Source organism: Grampus griseus, assembly GCF_964374135.1.
Source record: "Grampus griseus genome assembly, chromosome: 16".
Lineage (NCBI taxonomy): Eukaryota > Metazoa > Chordata > Mammalia > Artiodactyla > Delphinidae > Grampus > Grampus griseus.
The window spans coordinates 42524003-42545478 of NC_139010.1; the positions used below are offsets into that span (position 1 = coordinate 42524003).

Below are 21476 nucleotides of genomic sequence, written 5' to 3' on the forward strand. Positions count from 1 at the left end.
ATGTGTTCATTGGGCTAGGTGAGTTCAAGGTCTTCCTACTCCATCTTGATCCCACCCTGTCTCCAGATCAAACAGATAATTTAAATAGAATCTTAGAGTTGGGTATAACCAATCAACTTTTTAATGTGAAGGCTGATGGTTGGTAGTCTCTATAGTAAAAAGTCACTGTGTCAGAACTGTATAATTGACACTGAACATAATGGGTTTGAACTCTGTGAGTCTAACTTATATGCAGATTTTTTTCAACAGTAAATACTACAGTACTACATAATCAACGGTTGGTTGAATCCACAGATGCAGAACTGCGTATATAGAGGAACCATGTATACAGAGGGCTAACTATAAGTTATACATGGATTTCTGACCACATCCCTAACTCCTGCACTGTTCAAAGGTCAACTATACTGCCTTCCTTATTCTCCTCTTATACATGACTTGTGGGCGTGGAGAAATGAAATTGGATAAATCTTAAATTAATACGGGCAAAAAAGTAAATTCAATTATTTTCTTGCACATCACATGTAAATCAGACACCATTATGTAACGATGATTTAAATGACATTAGGGTGTTTTGGGGTTTTTTTGGCGGTACGCAGGCCTCTCACTGTTGTGGCCCCTCCCGTTGCGGAGCACAGGCTCTGAACACGCAGGCTCAGCAGCCATGGCTCACGGGCCCAGCCACTCCACAGCATGTGGGATCTTCCCGGACCGGGGCACGAACCCGCGTCCCCTACATCAGCAGGCGGACTCTCAACCACTGTGCCACCAGGGAAGCCCTAGGGTGATTTTTAAATGTTTAGCTTATTTAAAATTCTTGTTTAGGGTCAATTTTAAGTATGTAGCTTCTTAGCCAGGAAAAAAAAATTTTTTTTAAGTATTTTTTAATGTGCTACAAAATAGTCATGTTTCATGTATTTTCCATTAAATATAATCAATGATTTAATCAATTACCAAAAGTACTTTATTTGTGAACAATGTGAGAGACTGATACTAGCTTTGTATAGTTTTACTTTCTGTTTGGAAAGTTTTACAAATTCAAAGTAATAAATATGTTCATTTCTTATTCTTCCCAAAGGTTCAATTTTTTAAGAAGTATTTAAAAAAAAATATTACTGCTTTAAAATTTCAAAACATACAGTCTGTGCTTATAACATTTTCAAATTTGTCTGTAAGAGCTTGGAGCTTTGAAAAGAAGAAGGGAGAGGGGCTGTGAGGAGAGGAAAGTAAGAGAGTATTCTTGAGAGAATTCTTATAGTAAAAAGATTGATAAAATTAAGAGAAATAATGGACACTTATTACTTAACTACATAAGAACTTCTTGCTGCTTTAGCACAACCTGGTGGTGATTAATTTTAGGTACAGTAAATGTCAGAAAAATCAATAAAGTTTTCTAGTTACTTTAACTCTACTTGTAGTAATATCATTTTAATTCAGAAATTTAAATATATACATTCATAGCCAACTATTTAAAAAAAGAAAGTGGGATTTCCAAAAAAGGAGTTAGCCAAAAGCAACAGCAAAATTACATGATTACAGTAGGCTGAATCTGCACATAATATCCCTTAAACATCAGAAAGTAAAATAATTACACACGTACCCATCATCAATTTATTTCAAAAAATTTAATACTGGTACTCTAATGAACAAAAGTATAAACATCTCTTTATGACCAACTGCTCAGAAAAGCATAAACACTGCTTTCATTTCCTCAGCATCTTTTCCCTGGCACTATTCTTTAGCTCTTACAGCAATTACTTTGTTGGGTCAATTCAAGAAAAGTCTAAAAAGTAAGGTGTTATATGACTGGCCACTGGTTATTGATATAAGCTCTTATTCTTTATAACAATAGAATATTTGTGTATATTGTTAAACTGGATGGCATTTGATATATGGCATGCCAGTCTTCAACAGGTACTGAAGTTTATTAAGAAAGGTGTGAAATCAGATTATCCTAATATTTAAAGTATTAATGATGACATTCTTTTAGAAACAAAAACAAATAAAATGATATCATAAAATGGTTTTGCTCTAGCTCCTTTCACTGTTTCATACTTTTCTTCCCTATATTAAGATGTAAATATTTAAGAACTTACCAGACACTGAACTTCCCAGTATATTCGGGAAGATAAGATTTGAATGTGTTTGCTATAAAATGATACAGGTAAATGCTAAAAGAGCTCAGAAAGTAATTGCAAAGATGTGTTTTATACTACACTTGTCCTGCAGGTGTTTACATAACTAATTTCTCTACCTCACCCATTCTATAATATTCATTACAAACACTGACTCCTATCTGCTCCCTAGGCTCATCTGACGCACAGAACACAGTAAATTATTTGAGTGATTATTTTCTCCATTCTCTTGAGGATGATACAAAATCAGTACAATTCTAGATGCTATAGGGAATTAGGGCTTACTTCTCTCCTGGAAACCTAATTGAGAAAAGCTTGTGATAGACACTAGCACACGTCCTTTTCTTCCCTAACCCTTACTCCCCAAAATACTCTAGCCTCAGACCCAAGGTGCCTATCTACCTAATGGCAGACTTTGTCCTGTATTCCTATCCACAGGGGAAAGTTGTCTGAATACACTCAGCTTCATATATTTAACTCTTAGGCTTCTCTTAAGCTATATTTTTCCCTACAGTCCCTACCTTTGCCAAATTCGGTATGTAAAAAGTCATTTTTTCATGACTTTTAACTTATTTTCTATCCACAAACATTTTCATTTGTTTCTGGAGATCTAGAATACACAATTTTTTGGCATAATATTTTGTATAATATAAATTTTGAGTTATCTTATTCTTGTGAACTGATGATGACAGTAGAATATTTTGCTCAAAAAGCTGGTGAGGATTTTGAAAACCTTTGCTTGACTCTCCTAAGAGGATAAACAAATGCTAAAGGATGGTAAGGTTTATATGCTAACTGGCAAATTCTTAAGGATTATTTTACTGAGCCATAGCAAATAATTTAAGAGCATCTCATTCCACACTGTACGGGTCAGTCTTTGCAGGCTATCCATCTCTGTAACAACTAGTCAACTCTGTCACTGTTGCACAAAAGCAGCCATAAACAATGAGTATGGCTGTGTTCCAATAAAACATTATTTATGGACACTGAATTTCATATTAATTTTCATGTGCCTTGAAATATTCTTTTTTTTTTAACCATTTAAAATTGTAAACACAATTCTTACCTCACAAGGCCATGAAAAGCAGGCAGTGGGCTGGATTTCACCAACAGGCCAGAGCTGGGTCCCGTACATAGGTTTTTGTATGTTATGCAAAATGTTTAAAAATTACAGGCTCCAAATCTAGAGACAGGAGACTTATGTTTTTTAGATCTCTCATTTTAAAACTTATACCAAATAAGTTCTCTACTTTCTGGATAAATATAATCATGTAAGAGAAAAAATAATTCAGAATACAAATTCCTACTTTAAAAAAACAAAGAAAAAAAAAAAAAACCCCAGAAAGCTGTAAAATGAATGTCTCACCTTAAAACATATAATTAGGAAACACTTAAATTTTTACTCTATGCAATATAAAACAATATGCATAGATATGGTACATAATTTTTTAGTTTTTAATTTAGGAAAAAAGATAATGAGGAAAAGGTTTATAAATTTCTCTATCCCTTTTATAAAAGTTGCAACTGACACCAGAAATCTCTTGCATGTACAACCGTCAACTCTGACTACAATATGAATTATACCTAGGATTTGGAATTTGCCAACATGAGTTCTGGATGCTCTATTAAAAACGAACAATTATATCACAGAACATTATGGGTTCTACAAACGTTGAGACACTTTTGAAAAGGAAACTCCTGCCTCCATAATATAAGGAAACAAGAATATTCTTTCCATAGTCATAGAGTATAAAAAAACTTCACAGTCTGATTTACCTTTATCAAAGGTAAAATGATTCACGGTTACATTTCATGGATTATTTTGATGCTCAGTGGTTCCTAAACACAAAATACATTCTGCATGAACTCTTATCTGTTTGGGTTTTCCAAAGCAAGACACCAATACAAAATGTATTGAATTGGCTGGCAGAAGTCAACGGGCTAAAGAAAAGAAATTAAATATAAATGTTTACCAACTTTTATCCATTTTAATTTTACAACAGCTTTGGGTATTGAGACCTAATTGGTTTCTTGTGTCTATCCATTATGAACATAATTCAATCTTCTATTTTAATACTTCTCAGGGTCACTATTTTGCTGTGTATTTCACTGACCGTCGTACAAGATCATCTCGTCCAACTTCAACCATTTGTTCTTCCCAAGATTTCATTTCGTTGTAATAACGAACTTTATCATCTTTAGCAAGTTGAATATATACCTGAGAAAAAGTATAATCGTTAAAATGATTTCTTTAGAGGAATCTTTGCAATTAATTTCTGCAATGCTTTCCTATATATACTCTAGAAATTACCTTACTATTCTACATGTGTAAGGGGGGATTGGAAACGAATGTTTTCGTGAGATAAAAATTAGATGAAAAAAGGTAAGAGATAAAGATTTTAAATATTAATGAAGTTGTTACAATTTCAGGGCTTGGAGTATGGAAAAGGAACAGGGGCCAGATGTGACCACCACTGGATACAGTGACACTAAGTTATGAGTGACACTGTTTTAGATACCAATTTTATTTGCAGTAAAAAACTACCAGGGGGTTTCCCTGGTGGCGCAGTGGTTAAGAATCTACCTGCCAATGCAGGGGACAAGGGTTCGATCCCTGGTCCGGGAAGATCCCACATGCTGCAGAGCAACTAAGCCCGTGTGCCACAACTACTGAGCCTGCACTCTAGAGCCCACAAGCCACAACTACTGAGCCCATGCACCACAACTACTGAAGCCCATGCCCTAGAGCCCCTGCTCTGCAACGAGAGGCCACCGCAATGAGACACCTGCGCACCGCAACAGAAAGTAGCCCCTACTCGCCGCAACTAGACAAAGCCTGCACAGCAACGAAGACCCAACACAGCCAAAAATAAATAAATTAAAAAAAAAAACAACCTACCAGGGACTTCCCTGGTGGCACAGTGGTTAAGAACCTGCCTGCCAATGCAGGGGACACAGGTTCGAGCCCTGGGCTGGGAAGATCCCACATGCCGCGGAGCAACTAAACCCATGCGCCACAACTACTGAGCCTGTGCTCTAGAGCCCACGAGCCGCAACTACTGTGCCTGTGCACCACAACTACTGAAGCCCACGTGCCTAGAGCCCATGCTCCACAGCAAGAGAAGCCACCGCAATGAGAAGCCCGTGCACCACAATGAAGAGTAGCCCCTGCTCGCCGCAACCAGAGAAAGCCCACGAGCAGCAACGAAGACCCAATGCAGCCTCAATTTATGTATGTATGTATGTATGTGTGTATTTATTTATTTATTTCTATATAAATAAATAAAAGAATCTGCCTTCCAATGCAGGGGACATGGGTTTAATCCGTGGTCAGGGAACTAAGATCCCACATGCCTGCCATGGGGCAACTAAGCCTACGTGCCACAAGTAGAGAGAAGCCAGCGCACCACAAGTAGAGAGAAGCCTGTGCACTGCAATGAAGAGCCCATGCTGCAACGAAAGATCCTGTGTGCCAGAACGCAGCCAAAAATAACAAATAAATATTTTTAAAAATAAAATAAAATGAAGCCAATTAAAAAAAAAACTACCAAAAGAGAAAAGCCAAATTGGTTCCAAGAATATGAAAATGATTTAAAAATACTTTGTGTAATATAACATTGTTTTCACATGAATCAAGCCTTGCTCTAACATATTCTCATAGATATTCTAACTAGACACTTGAGACTAAAACCATACTACTTACTTGCTTTTGAGAACTAGAGAGATTTTTCCAGCTTTCATTTATAGTTTTCAGCTTTACCTGTAAAACAACATACCGTTAAGTACCATCTTTACCTGTAAAACAACATACCTTTAAATACCAGATACAGGGATTTCAATGATTAAAGAAAAATGTTTTTTTATTATTCATTCCAATAACAAACACTCAAATATCAAGAATCACAAAGATTCATCAATTCTTAACATTTTTTCTAAGTAAAAATTATTAAACTGTTAAAATGTACAAATATTAATGGTATGAAGGTATTTTAAAAGGTATCTTTTTAAAATCTGAGATATAATTGACATATAACATTAGTTTCAGGTGTACAACATAACGATTAGGTTTTTGTGTATATTGCAGAATGATCAGAGTAAGTCTAGTTAACATCCATCACCTTACATGGTTACAAATTTTTGTGTGTGATGAGAACTTTTAGGATCTACTCTCTTAGCAACTTTCAAATGTGCAGTACAGTATTTACTACAGTCACCATACTGTACCTTACATTGCCAGGACTTATTTATTTATAACTAGAAGTTTGTACCTTTTGATCTCCTTCACCCATTTTGACCCCCATCCCCACCTGACAACTCTAGGAAACACCAATCTGTTATCTGTGTCTATGAGCTCTTTTTATAAGATTCCACATATAAATGAGATTATATGTTGTCTTTCTCTGATTTTTTTTCACTTAGCATAATACTCTCAAGGACCATTCATGTTGTCACAGATGGCAAGACTCCCTTATTTATGATGGCTGAATAATATTCTACTGCATATACACATTTTCTTTATCCATTCATCCATCAATGGACACTTAGATTGCTTCCATGTCTTGGCTACTGTAAATAATACTTCAGTGAACATGGGGGTGTATATATCTTTTTGAGTTAGCGTTTTAGCACAAGGGTTCCCTTTTTACCGCATCCTTATCAACACTTGTTGTTTCCTGGGTTTTTTTGATAATAGCCATTCTAACAGCTATGAGCTGATATCTCATTGTAGTTGTAATTTACATTTCCCTGTTAGTGATGTTGAGCACCTTTTCAGGTACTTGTTAGCCATCTCTATGTCTTTCTTTGGAAAAATGTCTATTCAGATCCTTTGCCCTTTTTTTTTCTTTTGCGGTACGCGGGCCTCTCACTGCTGTGGCCTCTCCCATTGAGGAGCACAGGCTCTGGACACGCAGGCTCAGCGGCCATGGCTCACAGGCCCAGCCGCTCCGCAGCATGTGGGATCCTCCTAGACCGGGGCACGAACCCGTGTCCCCTGCATCGGCAGGTGGACTCTCAACCACTGCGCTACCAAGGAAGCCCCTTTGCCCATTTTTTAATCAGTTTTTTTTTTTTTTTGCTGACTTGTATGAATTCTTTAAATCATTTGCAAATATCTTCTCCCATTTGGTAGCATGACTTTTCATTTTGTTGATGGTTGCTTTTCCTGTGCAGATATTTATCTTTTTGGATTCAGAAACATTAATAATCAAGTATAAACTACATTCTATCATAGACTAACTTCAAAGACTAAGTGTTTTATTTCCTCTCTGTAGCTTAAAATTTTCTTCTAAAATTTGTGCCAACATGTTTAGGTGTAGTCACAGGAAAAATACAACACCAGTTCTTATTCTACTTAGCTGAACTTAACTATGTGACTTGGAAAAAGTCATATTACCTCCCTTAGGCTTGGTTCTTCATCTATAAAATTAAAGGGATGCAGGGATCCCATAGCGGGAGGAGAGGCAGAGAGGAGAGTGAGTATGCGTCACACAGCTTGTGCTGTTGCTACCAGAGAGCAAAGACTGAAGGGAAAAATGGGTGGGTGGAGAATAAGGGGCAGAGAAGAGACAGAGGGATAGGAGAAGGAGAATGTGAGGGAAAGAGGGATATGGTTTGAAAAGTACCTGTTTAAAGCTAGGAGAATATCATTAGTGATTTTAAGGAGAAGTAGAGTTAAAACAATGAACTTTACTATTCTGACCAGAACTTTGACTGAATTTTATTTTCCTATTAAGAAAAAATGAGGTACCAGATAGTATCCGAGCCTATGTTTTGAATATTTTAAACTTACCTTTATAAACACATTTAGTATATTCAGGGACGGTTACTAAATAACTGTCCTCTTAGCTTTGGAAAGAATTGCTTTAATGCTCTCTTTCATAACATATCTTTTCCTTCATAACATATCTTTTTCATAACATATCTTTTTCCTTGTATTTAATCCATAGGGACTACCCTGGTGACACAGTGGTTAAGAATCCGCCTGCCAATGCAGGAGACACGGGTTTGATCCCTGCTCCGGGAAGATCCCAAATGCCGCAGAGCAACTAAGCCCATGCTCCACTACTGAAGCCCGTGCGCCTAGAGCCTGTGCTCACAAGAGAAGTCACTGCAATGAGAAGCCAGCACACTGCAACAAAGAGTAACCCCCACTCGCCACATCTAGAGAAAGCCCGAGTGCAGCAACGAAGACCCAACATAGCCAAAAATAAATAATAAAATAAATAAATTCAAAAAATATATTTAATCCATAAAGTTTCACACTCAATGCATTAAACAATAATTTATGAAGTTGCATGAATAATCTTTCACCTAAAAAAATAAATCATGAAAAAAAAGGGATGAAAAGACATTTACTTCTGTTGCTTCCTAAAACCCCATTAAATGAGCCCTTCCACCATGTGAGGACACAGTGAGAGGTGCCAGCTATGAACCAGAAAAGGGCCCTCACCATGATGGTGCCTTGATCTTGGATTTCCTAACCTCCAGATCTGTAAGCAATAAATTTCTGTGGTTTATTTATTTTTTAAAATTAAACTAAAATTTCTTAAGGCATAAAAACCATATGGACAAAGACAACAGGAGAGGGCAGTACCAACACAACATTTTGGAAGCTGAAAAGCAGGTGTAGAAATGATACCTAAACCCAAAAAAGTAAAAGGCAAATTGATTTACAATGCAGAATTCTCAAGTAGCTCAGAAATTTGGCAGCACCAGACAGGTATAAAATAGAGGAGAAGGTCAGGCTAAAACATGGGATCGACTGAAAGTCTGTTTAAAAAAGAGGTTAAATCCCCACCATGGGCAGATTCTATGATATTCATCCTCTTAAAAGGGTAAAATAGTTACTCTGTGGATGCCCAGTACAGTTGGGGCAACAGTAACATGCTGAAAACAGGGAGATTAAGTGAAAACGTATATCCCAGAAAGAAATGCAAAAAAGGCCAAAACAATACAGAAAAGCTAAGAAAACTAAAGGACCAGTTCAGAAGATGCATAAACAAATAATAACAGTTCTAGAGAGTCTGAACAAAGAAAAAAGAGAAGGGGAGAAAAAAGAAAACAGATCACAGTCAAAAGACCAACAATCAAAACGGCTTTATACTTCTCGAAAGCAATTTAGAAAGCTACCAGAGAAAGGAGCAATATTTTTAAATTTTTCAAAGAACATGATTTCCTAGAATTCTATGTCAAGTCAAACTATCAAACAAATGTAGACAAGCAAGAACTCAAAAAATTAATCTCCCATGTACTCTTACTGGGCTGGGGGAGATGCTGTAATAGAATCAGTAAACCAAGAAAGACAACAGAAGAAACAAAAGCACCACAAGGGTGATGATGAAGATCCAGGATGTCAGCTATGCACTAAGCATAGAAGGCAACAACCAAACTGGAACATATCAGAGGTTCCGGATTGAAACTGACAGAATATTTAATGCATCTAAATGTACTCAAAGCTAGTGAATATTGAAGAATTTGGGTGGAATTATGGATAGTACATAAAAAACTAAGCAAATACAAAAACAAGACATGGGGCTTCCTTGGTGGCACAGTGGTTGAGAGTCCGCCTGCCAATGCAGGGGACACGGATTCGTGCCCCGGTCTGGGAAGATCCCACATGCCGCGGAGCGGCTGGGCCCGTGAGCCATGGCTGCTGAGCCTGCGCGTCCGGAGCCTGTGCTCCGCAACGGGAGAGGCCACAACAGTGAGAGGCCCGCGTACCGCAAAAAAAAAAAAAAAGAAAATCAATTTCAGGGAAAGTTTTGCAAGAAAGGAAAAATAATCATAGCAAATGGAACACCTCAGCTATGAATATGGTTTACATTATCATAAAATATTAAGTACTCTATATTGATCTAAACAAAATTATGATAACTATATTGGGGGGTAGGATGATGGAAATGTGAACAGTGGAATAAGAAAGTTAAATGTTCATCAAATAGTGAGAGGTAATGCCTAAAATATATGTAATGCTTAGAATTTTTTTAAAAAATCAGGAAGTAACAATACAGAACATTATTTAGAGATATGGAGGTAAATACCACAAGAATCGACTAAAACAGAATGTATTAGTCGTAAGGAGTAAGGAATAGATAGAGTAGAGTAAGGAATACGACAGCACGGTAAAACTAGTATCTTTCATAACAAGTCTCATTTTGATTCTTTAAACTATATGGATGTATTTTTTACATGAATAAAAATGATATAATTGAGTTAATTTTAATTTCCAGGGATTAGGCCCAGCCATGAAGCTTCTGAAGTGATTCCAAGATGCAGTCAGAGTTGAAAACCACTGATTCAGATTCTCAAGCATATAACCTTCTTATACTAATAAGAAGACTATCAATAAATCCAAGGTAAGTTAGTGACTGAGCAAATTCCAACTAAAAAAATAAATAGGCTTGCTTTTTTAGTAATGCAGGGCCATGGAAACTAAATTTAAAATCCCAAGGGGAGTAAATCAGTAAAAGTATATAGCCAGGAAAAAGTACATCACATATATACATTATTTAATCATATGTTCAACAGGATTTGTAAAATGATCTAAGTAACCCAAAGAGGCAGAGTGGCAAAAAACCTTCATCTCAGATTGACAAGAATTAGGAATCTGAACCGACTTCTCTTACCATGGCTTATTATAAAAGGAAAAATACAATTGTCAATTTGGAGCCTCTAAGAAGGAAATAAATGCAACACCAAGCCACAGCAGGAACGACAAGCTTTTTTTTTTCCTGCACATTCCGATGACATTCACATGTGTAATACATTCCTGTGGGCAAAACTAAAATTTTATTAAAGGATGTAACATGAAGCCATAGGTTACACTCAAATCCCAGTACAAAATATTACACCTCAACCCTACTTTCCCAGTGACTGTAAAACAGTTAAGAACTGCTGGATAAGAAGTCTCCAGAACTTTAACAACCCTATAAAGCTGAAAATTTTATGTTTTTTGAATTTTAAAAGTCGACTCTCTCTCTCTCTCTATATATATAGGCAACTACATATTCAAATTACTTGTATGTGTTAAGAAAAAGGATTCTTCTTTAAAAGAGATACAAGAAAGAGGGCCTTATTTGTATATAGTATTTGTTTATAGTAATTTACCACTTTTCTTCACCATTTGACATGTGGCACCCCTAAAATTTCCTGTCTAGGTATTTTAAAAATTAGAATAAACAAAAATTTTAAAAATAAACAGTTCTGTTTTACCTGTGATGTACCATCCTTAGCTTCCTGAAAACGTTCAGCTATAAAAATGTTATAAGCTGAGCGAGGTCTTTTTGGTTTTCCAAGCATCGTTAACTCCTAAGTAATAAAAATGGAAGAGTGAGATAAAGTTTTAACCTCTATGAGACTTAATTTCACCTACAGAAAAACTTTATTCACTGCTATGCATTACAGAATGTTCTTTAAAGTGAACATTATGATTCTTATATAAAGTATGTGATTGCCCCTCTTGGGGTCAGAATTTTTATAGTAATGTTTTGAAAATTCTAATAGATTTTGTGAGTTATGTTTCATACAAAAACATTTCCTTTACATACTATTTTCATGGTCTCCATGAACTGAATAACTGAGCACATATGTACAAAATCTTTTTGTACACCACCATCTCCTTGGCCAAAGCACTACATGTCTCCACCAGAACTCAAGAACATTAGAGTATCTGTTTAATAATCTCTCATTTCATTTCCTTCCCTGCATGTCTCTCAACCTTTAACCCTCAACAGATATGTTAATTTCAATTCTTTTTACTATGTATCAAAAGGGGTCGGGGGATGCATTATCTAATGAAAGATATTGCATCATCTTAACTTATTTAGTTGCTGAATTTGATAGTAATTTGTAAAATGATGGAGCTTTTAATGGCAATTTGGTTACAGTCAATAACAAACCCAACTTTCATTCATAAGTAAAAGTAGGGCTTCTCTGATTTACATGTAGAGATCACTTTCTTGGCCCTGAACCTCTCAGTCAGAAAACTAGGCATTTTACAACTTAACTATGCATTTCCCCTTTTGTTTCTAGAGTTACTGCTAGGGATTTCTCTCCTAGGTGCTTCACCTGCAACTTCCTGATTCCCACACTTCTCACCTACTCTCTAACTAGTTGGAACTGGGACTCTAATGGAAAGGAAAATTCCAACAGAGAGAAAGAAAACACTCAGACTTCAGGTTTCCGGTTCCACATGTAAGGAGTTTGGATGTCACCACTCCATCCTAGCAAGTATAAAGCTGAACAGACTGCAAAATCAACAACTCCTCTTGGATGCACAGAAGAGAGGACACATGGCAAACTGCTGCCCCCAAGATTGAAGAGACAGACAGAGGGGTGAACACAGGGAGTCGAGGCTTACCGAAGCAGAGACTCAGGAATGGAAACCAGTGCCGGGGAGGAAACTGAATTGCAGTTAACAAACTGCTGGAGGCTCCATGTGGACAACTCTGAGAGTTACCCAGTCATAGGAAGAACCTCACATTGTGAGGTTTATCCCCAGGAACTTGACCAGATTCCAACAGTAAATATCAAGAAAAATCCCCTCTTGCTTTCAGCAGGATGAGAGGAAAAGGAAACATTTTGAAATGCCTGAGCATTTTATTATTCTTAACAAGGCCTGCCCTCAGGGGAAACTAGTTAATCAGAACCTAACCTGCTGGTATACTATCAGAGCCTAACTGACTTCAATGAAAGGAAATACCTGACTACAGCTTATTCTAGCCATCCTGCACCACCTACAAAGGGGAGAAAAAACTGAGAAACACTTGTGAACTTCACAGAGCCAAGGCAAAGGCTCATTAAAAGACCAAGACCTAATCACAGGACTGTAGAATGCTTCCCTTGTCCCCATGCCTCACCACATTACTAAGGCCTATATACAGCATTTCTTTTTACCCAGCACATCATGTCCAGCTATCAAGAAAAAATTTCAAGGCATACTAAAAGGCAAAAAACCTAATTTAAAGAGACAAAGCAATCCTCAGAACTAGATATGGCAGGGATGCTGTAATTATCAGACCAGAATTTTAAAACAACTGTGATTAATATGCTAAGGATTCTAGACAGCTTGCAAGAACAGATGGGCATTGTAAGCAGAGATGGAAATCATTAAGAACCAAAAAGAAGTGCTAGAGGGACTTCCCTGGTGGCGCAGTGGTTAAGAATCCACCTGCCAATGCAGGAGACATGGGTTCGATCCCTGGTCCGGGAAGTTCCCAAATGCTGCGGAGCAACAAAGCCCGTGAGCCACAACTACTGAGCCTGCGCTCTAGAGCCCGCGTGCCACAACTACTGAAGCCCATGTACCTAGAGCCTGTGCTCTGCAACAAGAGAAGCCACCGCAGCGAGAAGGCCGCGCACCACAACGAAGAGTAGCCCCCACTCGCCGCAACTAGAGAAACCCTGAGCACAGCAACGAAGACCCAACCCAGCCAAAACTAACTAAATAAATAAATAAAATAAGTGCACAATCATTTTTTTAAAAAAAAGAAGTGCCAGAGATAAAAAAAACTAACAGAGGGAATTCCCTGGCAGTCCAGTGGTTAGGATTCTGAGCCTCCACTTCAGGGGGCACGGGTTTGATCCCTGGTCAGGGGGCAAGCTGCATGGCGCAGCCAAAAAAAAAAAAGGATCCTCGAAAACCCAAAAGCAAAGAGAACAAAGACTGAAAAGAAAAGAAAACATAACAGAATATCCAACAACCATGGGACAACTACAATAGGTATAACACACATGTAATGAGAATATGAGGAGAACAGAGAAAGGAACAGAAGAAATATTTGACTAGGAAACCCCTTATATCTGCCCAATCCTCATTTCTGGTCCTCCCCACTCTAAATACTAGTTTGGGTGCATTAAGGAGAAAGGGAGAGCAAAAAAGGGAGAGAAAACCCTAGTTCTCAATCCTCCAAATACCATCCCTATGCGGAGACAGTTATTTCTCACTCTTAGTATCTTTTCTGGCCTCCTTTTACTAATTGGATCAGCAGTCTCAGACTACTATCATTGACATGAAATTGGGTGAGTCCTCAACCCGAGTGCTAGGAGGGCTTAAGACATTAGGGTTAGGGAGAAAGATCCTAGCACCTCACATTAAAGGCTAGAATCTACTTTTCCAGAGAAATAGTTTTAACTCTGATGACCCTTTTCTATTGTATATGTACTGGACCAGCAAGTTCTCCACCTCACACCTAATACTACAGAAAGATGTAGTCTAACTATCAAACAGTGGAATTTATAATGGATTAATACCTTAAGCTGGAAACCACTGATTTTGAAACATGTGGGGTTTTTTTTAATGAGGAAAAACAGGATTTCATCCTAAAGGCACTTCTTATTTGATTAGATACAACAGGCACTTTTTAAAAATTGTTGAGTTAATTCAGTCTATTCAGCAATATTCAAAGTAAAATTCACCATTACCTATAGAACAATTCAAATCAGTAGGTTATTCTAGACAAGACCCAGAAGCAAGATTCTTGCTATTCCTGATTTGGCTGTTTCACAACTCTGTTCCTACAGCTTTCATGCCAGTCTTAACTATATATCTTAAATTCAGATGCATCCAGAAGTAGCAAAAAGGGTTTCCAAAACAGACTCAAAGGCAAGTGGTCCTAGTGGCAGAAGGGAACAATCCTATTTTTTCCTAACTAGAGTACACTTGATGACATTCTACCATGTCATCAAAATAAGACAAAAACACCTATACTCATAGATATATATATATATATATTTGTTATTTGCCAAAGGAAAAGAATATTACAATGATACTCACTCTCTTTTTTATTAACGCTTTCTTTTTTAAACGTTTCTGCATGATTTCTTTTTCCAAAGATACCAGCTGACTTGGAGTTAGTTGTTCTTTAATTCTGTTTATCTCTTCTTTGTATGCCTGCCAGTCTGTCCTGTAAGCATCTTCGTACATCTATAAATAGAAAACTCATATAAGAAGTCAATAAACTGTTGTTGACTAATTAAACATAGCACACCTGTCAGAGGAAGACAACTGCATGACTTCAGGTAAAGATAGACTGAACCACCAAGTGAAAAATGTGCTCTTGGATCACATTTATAAGTCACGTATTTTTCATATACATGATTACTGAGGTGAAAGTCCAGTAATTAGCCTTCAACTTCAAATTGCTGCCAACCCTTCATCGCCACTCCCATACATCCATATTCTCATCATTTATGTGGATCAGAACATATGAAGTTCCTTTGTAGATAACTGATGTTAAAAAAAAAAACTCTGGGTCATCTGGTTCCTTAAAGGACATGACAATTGTTCTTAACTACAGAATAACTGGTCAGCAATGTTGAAAACTTATATGCTTACCTTTTTCTCTGCATCAGGAAGTTCCCTCCATAGCTCAGCGATTTTTTTAATTAGTTCTGAATTTTTCGCATCTACGAAATGAAATAAAGTAAAAATTGATGTCACAATTTTATGTCTCAGGATCAATTTCTAAAGACTTCCAGGGAAGCATAATCCATTAGCTCTAAAATTAAGTATTTTTACAGATACCTCTATACCACACAACTTAATACAATGATTTAGCTTTTTTCTAACCAACTAATTTAAATACGATAAATAATTTAATATTTTCTAACATTGTTAAAGTCTGTTATCCAATAATTAGGGATTATCACTTACCACCAAAATGGTCTTCAGAAATTGACTACTAGTTTAAGTCATTGCATAATCAGTGTCTATAAGCTTTTTACTTCACATTTCAATCAAAACATTTTTCTTTTTTTTCAAGTCTTTCAGGAATTATCAAGTTCATTAAACCTGACTAAACAACAAAATATAGTCTTGATTCATGTAACACTACCTTGTATATCAATTACAGAAATACCATTTGCAAACAAACTAAATTATACTAAAACCAATTCATTATTCCCCATTGCCTTCCTCATCTTAACTGGAATGACAGGGTAAAAATGATTTAACAAACCACTTGTTAGTTTCAACTCCTACATTTTAAAAGATGTGAGTACTGAGGCATGTCTCTTAAACCAGTTCTTTATAAGGTAAGACTATTAACAGCTCATTTGATTTTCACAAGTGCCCTGTGATGTACTGCATGTGAAAAGGCTTTAGAAATCATAAGCAAAGGTCAGCAATTACTAATTTAGTCATTATCTTTACACTGTAACCTAAATAAAGACCCACACCCTTTCTAGGGAGTCAACAAACCTCCTAACTGGAAATCTTTCAGGAACTCAAGAACTGACTTTCAGTGAAAAAGCTCCTGAAATTAACAGTAATTTGTGTAGAGCTTTAAAGTTTACATAACATGTCCACATAAGTTATTTCATTGCAACTTTATAAATAATTCCCAGTGGCAGAAGCAGGAGCTAAGCAAAAGGTAAAATGATTCATCAATGGTCCTCTGGGCCAATGGCAAAAAAGCCCAAAATTCAGCTTTTTCATCCTCTTCCCTGGGTGCTTTCCACTCTGCATGCTATTTTAAAAATAACTTTCACTAGTTCTCAATTACATTTAAAGCATTTTTATTTGGTAAAAAATATGTTATACCTCCTATTTTACAGAACATCAAACAGAATGGTTATGTTTCTGCATTCACTGGATGCTTTGGTAGAGAAAATCAAGTTTCCAATTTAACTGCTTAGTAGCCTCTTTATTACATCAAAGAAGAGTATATAGCCCAAACTCCTCACCTGGGTTCTGAGCTTTAAATATGGGTAGCTGTTCCTTAGAAAATCGAACGTATGAAGTCATAGGTTTCTTTGGATAACCAATGAAGTTAGATGAAAACCATCTTCGTACATTCGCAAAACTACATACAAATAAAAAGAAAATAACCATTGTTAAGCATTTAAGTGCCCATATTCGTAAGGATCTGAACACAGATGCCAAACAAGATGTCATCAAGATGCTATATATCTGACACCTTCGACAAGAAATATAATGACATTTAAAATCCTGTCCTATCCAGAGGCAAAAGCTTGCAAAACTTAAATCTCAAAGTCCTTACCTCCTAGGAAGGTAAGACAGTGGAGGAAAGCGTGTACACTCCAGCTCCTGGGCCCCGCCTCCTTAACGCCTAGATGAAGGCAGGAGACTCTTGGAGCGACTTCATAGGGGACGCCGAACCGGGTGCTCCAAGGTTAGACAATAAAAAGGGGCGGGGAGGAGGGGAAAGGTAGCCAGAAGCAAGGCACGGGGTACTGATGCAGTAAGGCCTGGTCTCAAAGCCACCATCCCCATGGCAAGGTCGAGGTCTGAATCACAGGGCCAACTCGGCCCTGACTTTTTAGGAGTGGCAGAAAACGGAGAAAAGCGTCTACATTCCAACCCCAGGGGGTCCTGAGCCCTGCCGCCTCCGGAGGCGCAGGCGAGCAGTCCTACCTGAGAGGAGAGCGCAGTCGACTGCCACATCCCGCGCAGAGGTCCGCTCCTGACTTTCCCAGAGCACTCAGCACGCCCCACACGCCCCGGAGAAGCGCCATTGCATCCGCAGACGAAGCACTGACCAGGCCCCAGTCTCGTACAGCGCCCGGGCACAATAAAACAACTCCAACAAGGACGACTTAAACCCGCGAGCTAACCCCGAAAATTGCTATCAGGCCCGCCACTCGCAAGGCACTATGGGACGTCGGTTAACATCCGGTTTAGATGGGGGCGGGGCAAGGAAGAAGGCGCGGGTGCCGTAGTGGGTTCCTTGGTGGGCGGGACTACGAAGAAGTAGGAGGAACTCGGGGGCGGAGAAGGGAAACGGCCGCACGGCTCAGCAGTTCCTCGAGGGGACGCTGCTGAGCCGCCTCTACCCCCATCCGCAGCCCGCCCTCCGCAGCCAGCTCAGCCGCTGGCCCAGGAGGCTGATGGAGGCACGGCGGTGGCCTCACCCGGACACTGTACTTGGCTGGCCTGTGACGACGGAAAGGACTAGTACGTAACAGACAATTTTACCACAGTGTAGCTGTGCCGCCCACGCTTCTTTGAGGTCAGGTTGCTGGGTGCTACGCGCCCAGCAGAGTCCCTCAGTTCAAGCAGGAGATGGAGCTCAGAGTCCAAAATTACTGCCAAGGAGGGGGGTGGGGCATGGTTGCAAACCTTAAAATGCAGATTCCCAGGCCTTGCAGCAGAGCCAGATTCAGTATGTCTGTGTGGGTCCCAGGTTCCTCAAGGTTTAACAAGTTCTAATGCCAGTGGTAATGGGACCACATTAAAGCAATACCGATCCGGACCATCACCCCATCCACTGTCCACTGTCACTACCGCTGTCGCAGTCTTCAAGCTTGACATCCAACCCCTGCTTAATTTGTGGGGAGGAGACTTTGGCTAGTTAGTTGTCCGGAGACTAGAGTTCTAGCTTCAGCATTAACGTCTTGATCCGGGAATGTCGCATCCCCTCTCTAGGATTTAATTCCCCCACTGCAGCTGAGGACGCTGGACTACGTCAGCGTTTTCCCACCCAAAGCCCTGAGAACGTGTGACACGTATGCCTTGAGATTTTTTTCTTTTTTTTATACATTTATTTTATTTATTTACTTTTGGCTGTGTTGGGTCTTCTTTGCTGCATGTGGGCTTTCTCTAGTGGTGAGCGGGGGTTACTCTTCGTTGCGGTGCGCGTGCTTCTCATTGCGGTGGCTTCTCGTTGCGAAGCACAGGCCCTAGAGCGCGTGGGCTTCAGTAGTTGTGGCACGCGGGCTCAGTGGTTGTGGCTCATGGCCTCTGGAGAGCAGGCTCAGTAGTTGTGACTCACGGGCTTAGTTGCTCCACGGCATGTGGGACCTTCCTGGACCAGGGCTCGAACCTGTGTCCCCTGAATTGGCAGGCGGATTCTTAACCACTGTGCCACCAGGGAAGTCCTGCCTTGAGATATTGATAGATGTGCTGTACAACCATTTTCCATGTGGACAATGGCATGAAGAAGATTGGGAAGACCTAAACTAAAGCTATGGAAGGGTCCTTCTACTCTCACGTTCCATTTATTTCAAAGATAGCCACCTCCTGAAACAGCCTTTCCTCTGTTGGATAGCTTTGTTAGAAAATTCTTACCAGTGTAATATTGAGCTGAGAATCTGTAGCTTTGAAACATTGATCCTTCGGTGCCATAGAAAATTAAGCCCACTTCTTCTTTTAAGTGGTAAGCAACTATCACCACTTCCTTTTCACAGATTCTCAGGATTGAAAGGGACCTTCCAGGTCATCTGTTCAAACCTCTCACCCTGTCATGGAAGAAACAGGGCTGGGTTTTATTGTTTGTTTTTTTCTGAGTACATACTATGTACAAGGCCCCAAACAAATATAGACACAGCATTCTCGCCACCTGCAGTGAAAACTAGTGGCAGAGGCAAAGAAAGGAAGAGTTGCAGTACAGTGTCAAGATAGAGGTAAGTATAGGCTAGACTTCCTTATAATTACATTTTAGCTAATTTCTGAAATAATTTTTCTTTATATTTTTCTAGAGTGTTTTTATTCTTTCAGATGTTTGGTATAAAGTTAAACTTCTTTTGGACATTTAAAAAGCTTTTTGTTGTTTTAAAGTGTCATTTTCATAAATCTTGCTATAAAGTTCTTATAAATCTAATCTATAACATTTCTATTTTCATCAGATTCCAATATTCTTTAAAACTCATATACATTGCAGTGATAATTTTATTCCAAACTCAGCATTTACACAGAAAATATAATTCTACCTACTTACTCACACTGTCTTTGAACAAAAAGGCATATGGCTTCATGTATATTTACTTTATAAAACTTGAAGACTTTTCCAGGGTTCTATCCCTTTATTTTGTTTTAAAATTTCATCTGCTCCCAGTGTTTCAGTCGCAGCTGACTTCAACTATCAGTTACATCCTCATGGTTCCCTATTTCATATTGAATCCAGACCTCTCCTTTTACTCTCACATCTATTGGGTTGGCCAAACAGTTTGTTCGAGGTTTTCCGTAGCCGTAAAATCTTACAGCAAACCCGAACGAACTTTTTGGGCAACCCCAATATATAGCCACTGGCATCTTTACCATCATGTTTCACAGATACCTCAGTTTTCCCTGAACAGAATTCACTATCTTTCCCCTATCTTGAACTCCTTCTCTTGGTAAGAGGCACCAGTATCCCATTGGAATCATGGAAGCCAATAACTTGATAAACTATTATATAATCTCCCTCATTCACACTCCTCACCCATCAACCAACTAATGATAAGTATTGCTGATTCTATTTCATTAGCCCCTCTAGTAAGTATTTCCTCCTCTTCCATGACATTGCTATAGCTTTTGATCAGGCCAGTAGTGTGTTGGTAAATCAGCTCTCTGAAAAGAGAGCCCTAATTTGTAGTTTTTGCTGAGATCTATGGTGTAAATAAATACTCGCATGGCTGATTTCAAACCACCAACTGAATGTCACTGAACCTGAAGTTGGGAAGAGATATATATAATTGGCTTTTTAAGCCAGTACCAGTCAGCTCCTGTATGCCACTTGTTCACAACGGCTCTGCTATCTTTTCCCAAAATCTTACAGTAGTTTTCCTACTTTCTTTCTTTCTTTCTTTTTTTGGCTGCGTTGTGCAGCCTGTGGGATCTTAGTTCCCGGACCAAGGATTGAACCCATGGCCCCTGCAGTGGAAGCACGGACTCTTAACCAGTGGACTGCCAGGGAAGTCCCCAGTTTGCCTACTTTCAGTCTTACTTCCCTCCAAACCATATTTCACACTGTCACCAGGTCAGTCCTTCTAAAAGGCAAATCCCATTCATTCATTTGTTCATGAAGTATGAATGGAGCAGCAACTCTGTGCCAGGCAGGCAATGATCACATTTCTGTACTTGAAACCTTCAATGGCTCATGATTACCCACAGAATCAAGTTTAAATTCTCATATATGGCATGCAAGTCCTCCATGAACTGGCCTTTCTCCTCCCTCTAAAGCTTCATTCCTCCCTTCACCTTTGCTTGAAATAGTTTATTATTTAAATATCTATTTCTTGTCTGTTAATAAATACATCAAATACATCAAATTGAAATACTTCAATTTGGCTCTGAGTTTACCATTGCATTTTGTGTGATATGCCAAAGTTATGGAAATTACTGGATAAGCATACAGACTTAGTAGTTAGATCTAAGTTCAAATCCCGTGCTTGTTATTACCTGTGTGACCTTGCTAAATGACAATCTCTCTGTCCCAGAGTTTTCCCCTCTGTGAAATGGGAACAGTGATAGTTGATTCTTAGGATTGTTATGAAGATTAAATTAGAGAGTATATAAAAAGTTCCTGGCACAGAGTAAAAGCTCAATAAATAATAGCTATCTTTTTTTTTTGGCCATGCCATGTGGCGTGTGGGATCTAGTTCCCTGACCAGGGATGGAACCTG

At 38.6% G+C, this 21476-nt stretch overlaps 1 protein-coding gene and 1 long non-coding RNA gene across 2 annotated transcripts; one reads left to right on the plus strand and one right to left on the minus strand.

The window, feature by feature from the left end:
• Positions 1 to 990: 990 nt before the first annotated feature.
• Positions 991 to 17728, minus strand: TFAM (transcription factor A, mitochondrial). The gene is made up of 7 exons (XM_082674314.1): positions 17509 to 17728; positions 16818 to 16936; positions 15469 to 15539; positions 14908 to 15057; positions 11346 to 11441; positions 5836 to 5892; positions 991 to 4350 (listed from the first exon to the last, which is right to left on the minus strand). The coding sequence occupies exons 1-7, from the start codon at positions 17607 to 17609 to the stop codon at positions 4222 to 4224; spliced, it is 723 nt and encodes a 240-aa protein (XP_082530440.1). The 5' UTR covers positions 17610 to 17728; the 3' UTR covers positions 991 to 4221.
• A 154-nt stretch (positions 17729 to 17882) lies between these two features.
• Positions 17883 to 20741, plus strand: LOC309834520. Its single transcript, XR_014297864.1, has 3 exons — positions 17883 to 18048; positions 19281 to 19496; positions 20680 to 20741. It is a non-coding gene; the product is annotated as an uncharacterized lncRNA (long non-coding RNA).
• Positions 20742 to 21476: the final 735 nt, after the last annotated feature.

Coding starts and splice junctions, on each gene's coding strand:
- TFAM (XM_082674314.1), bottom strand. CDS start 17,609: ATGGCGCTTCTCCGGGGCGTGTGGGGCGTGCTGAGTGCTCTGGGAAAG. Junction 16,937..17,508: donor CGACTGCGCTCTCCTCTCAG/GTAGGACTGCTC, acceptor ATTTGTATGTAG/TTTTGCGAATGTACGAAGAT. Junction 15,540..16,817: donor ATTTAAAGCTCAGAACCCAG/GTGAGGAGTTTG, acceptor TTCATTTCGTAG/ATGCGAAAAATTCAGAACTA.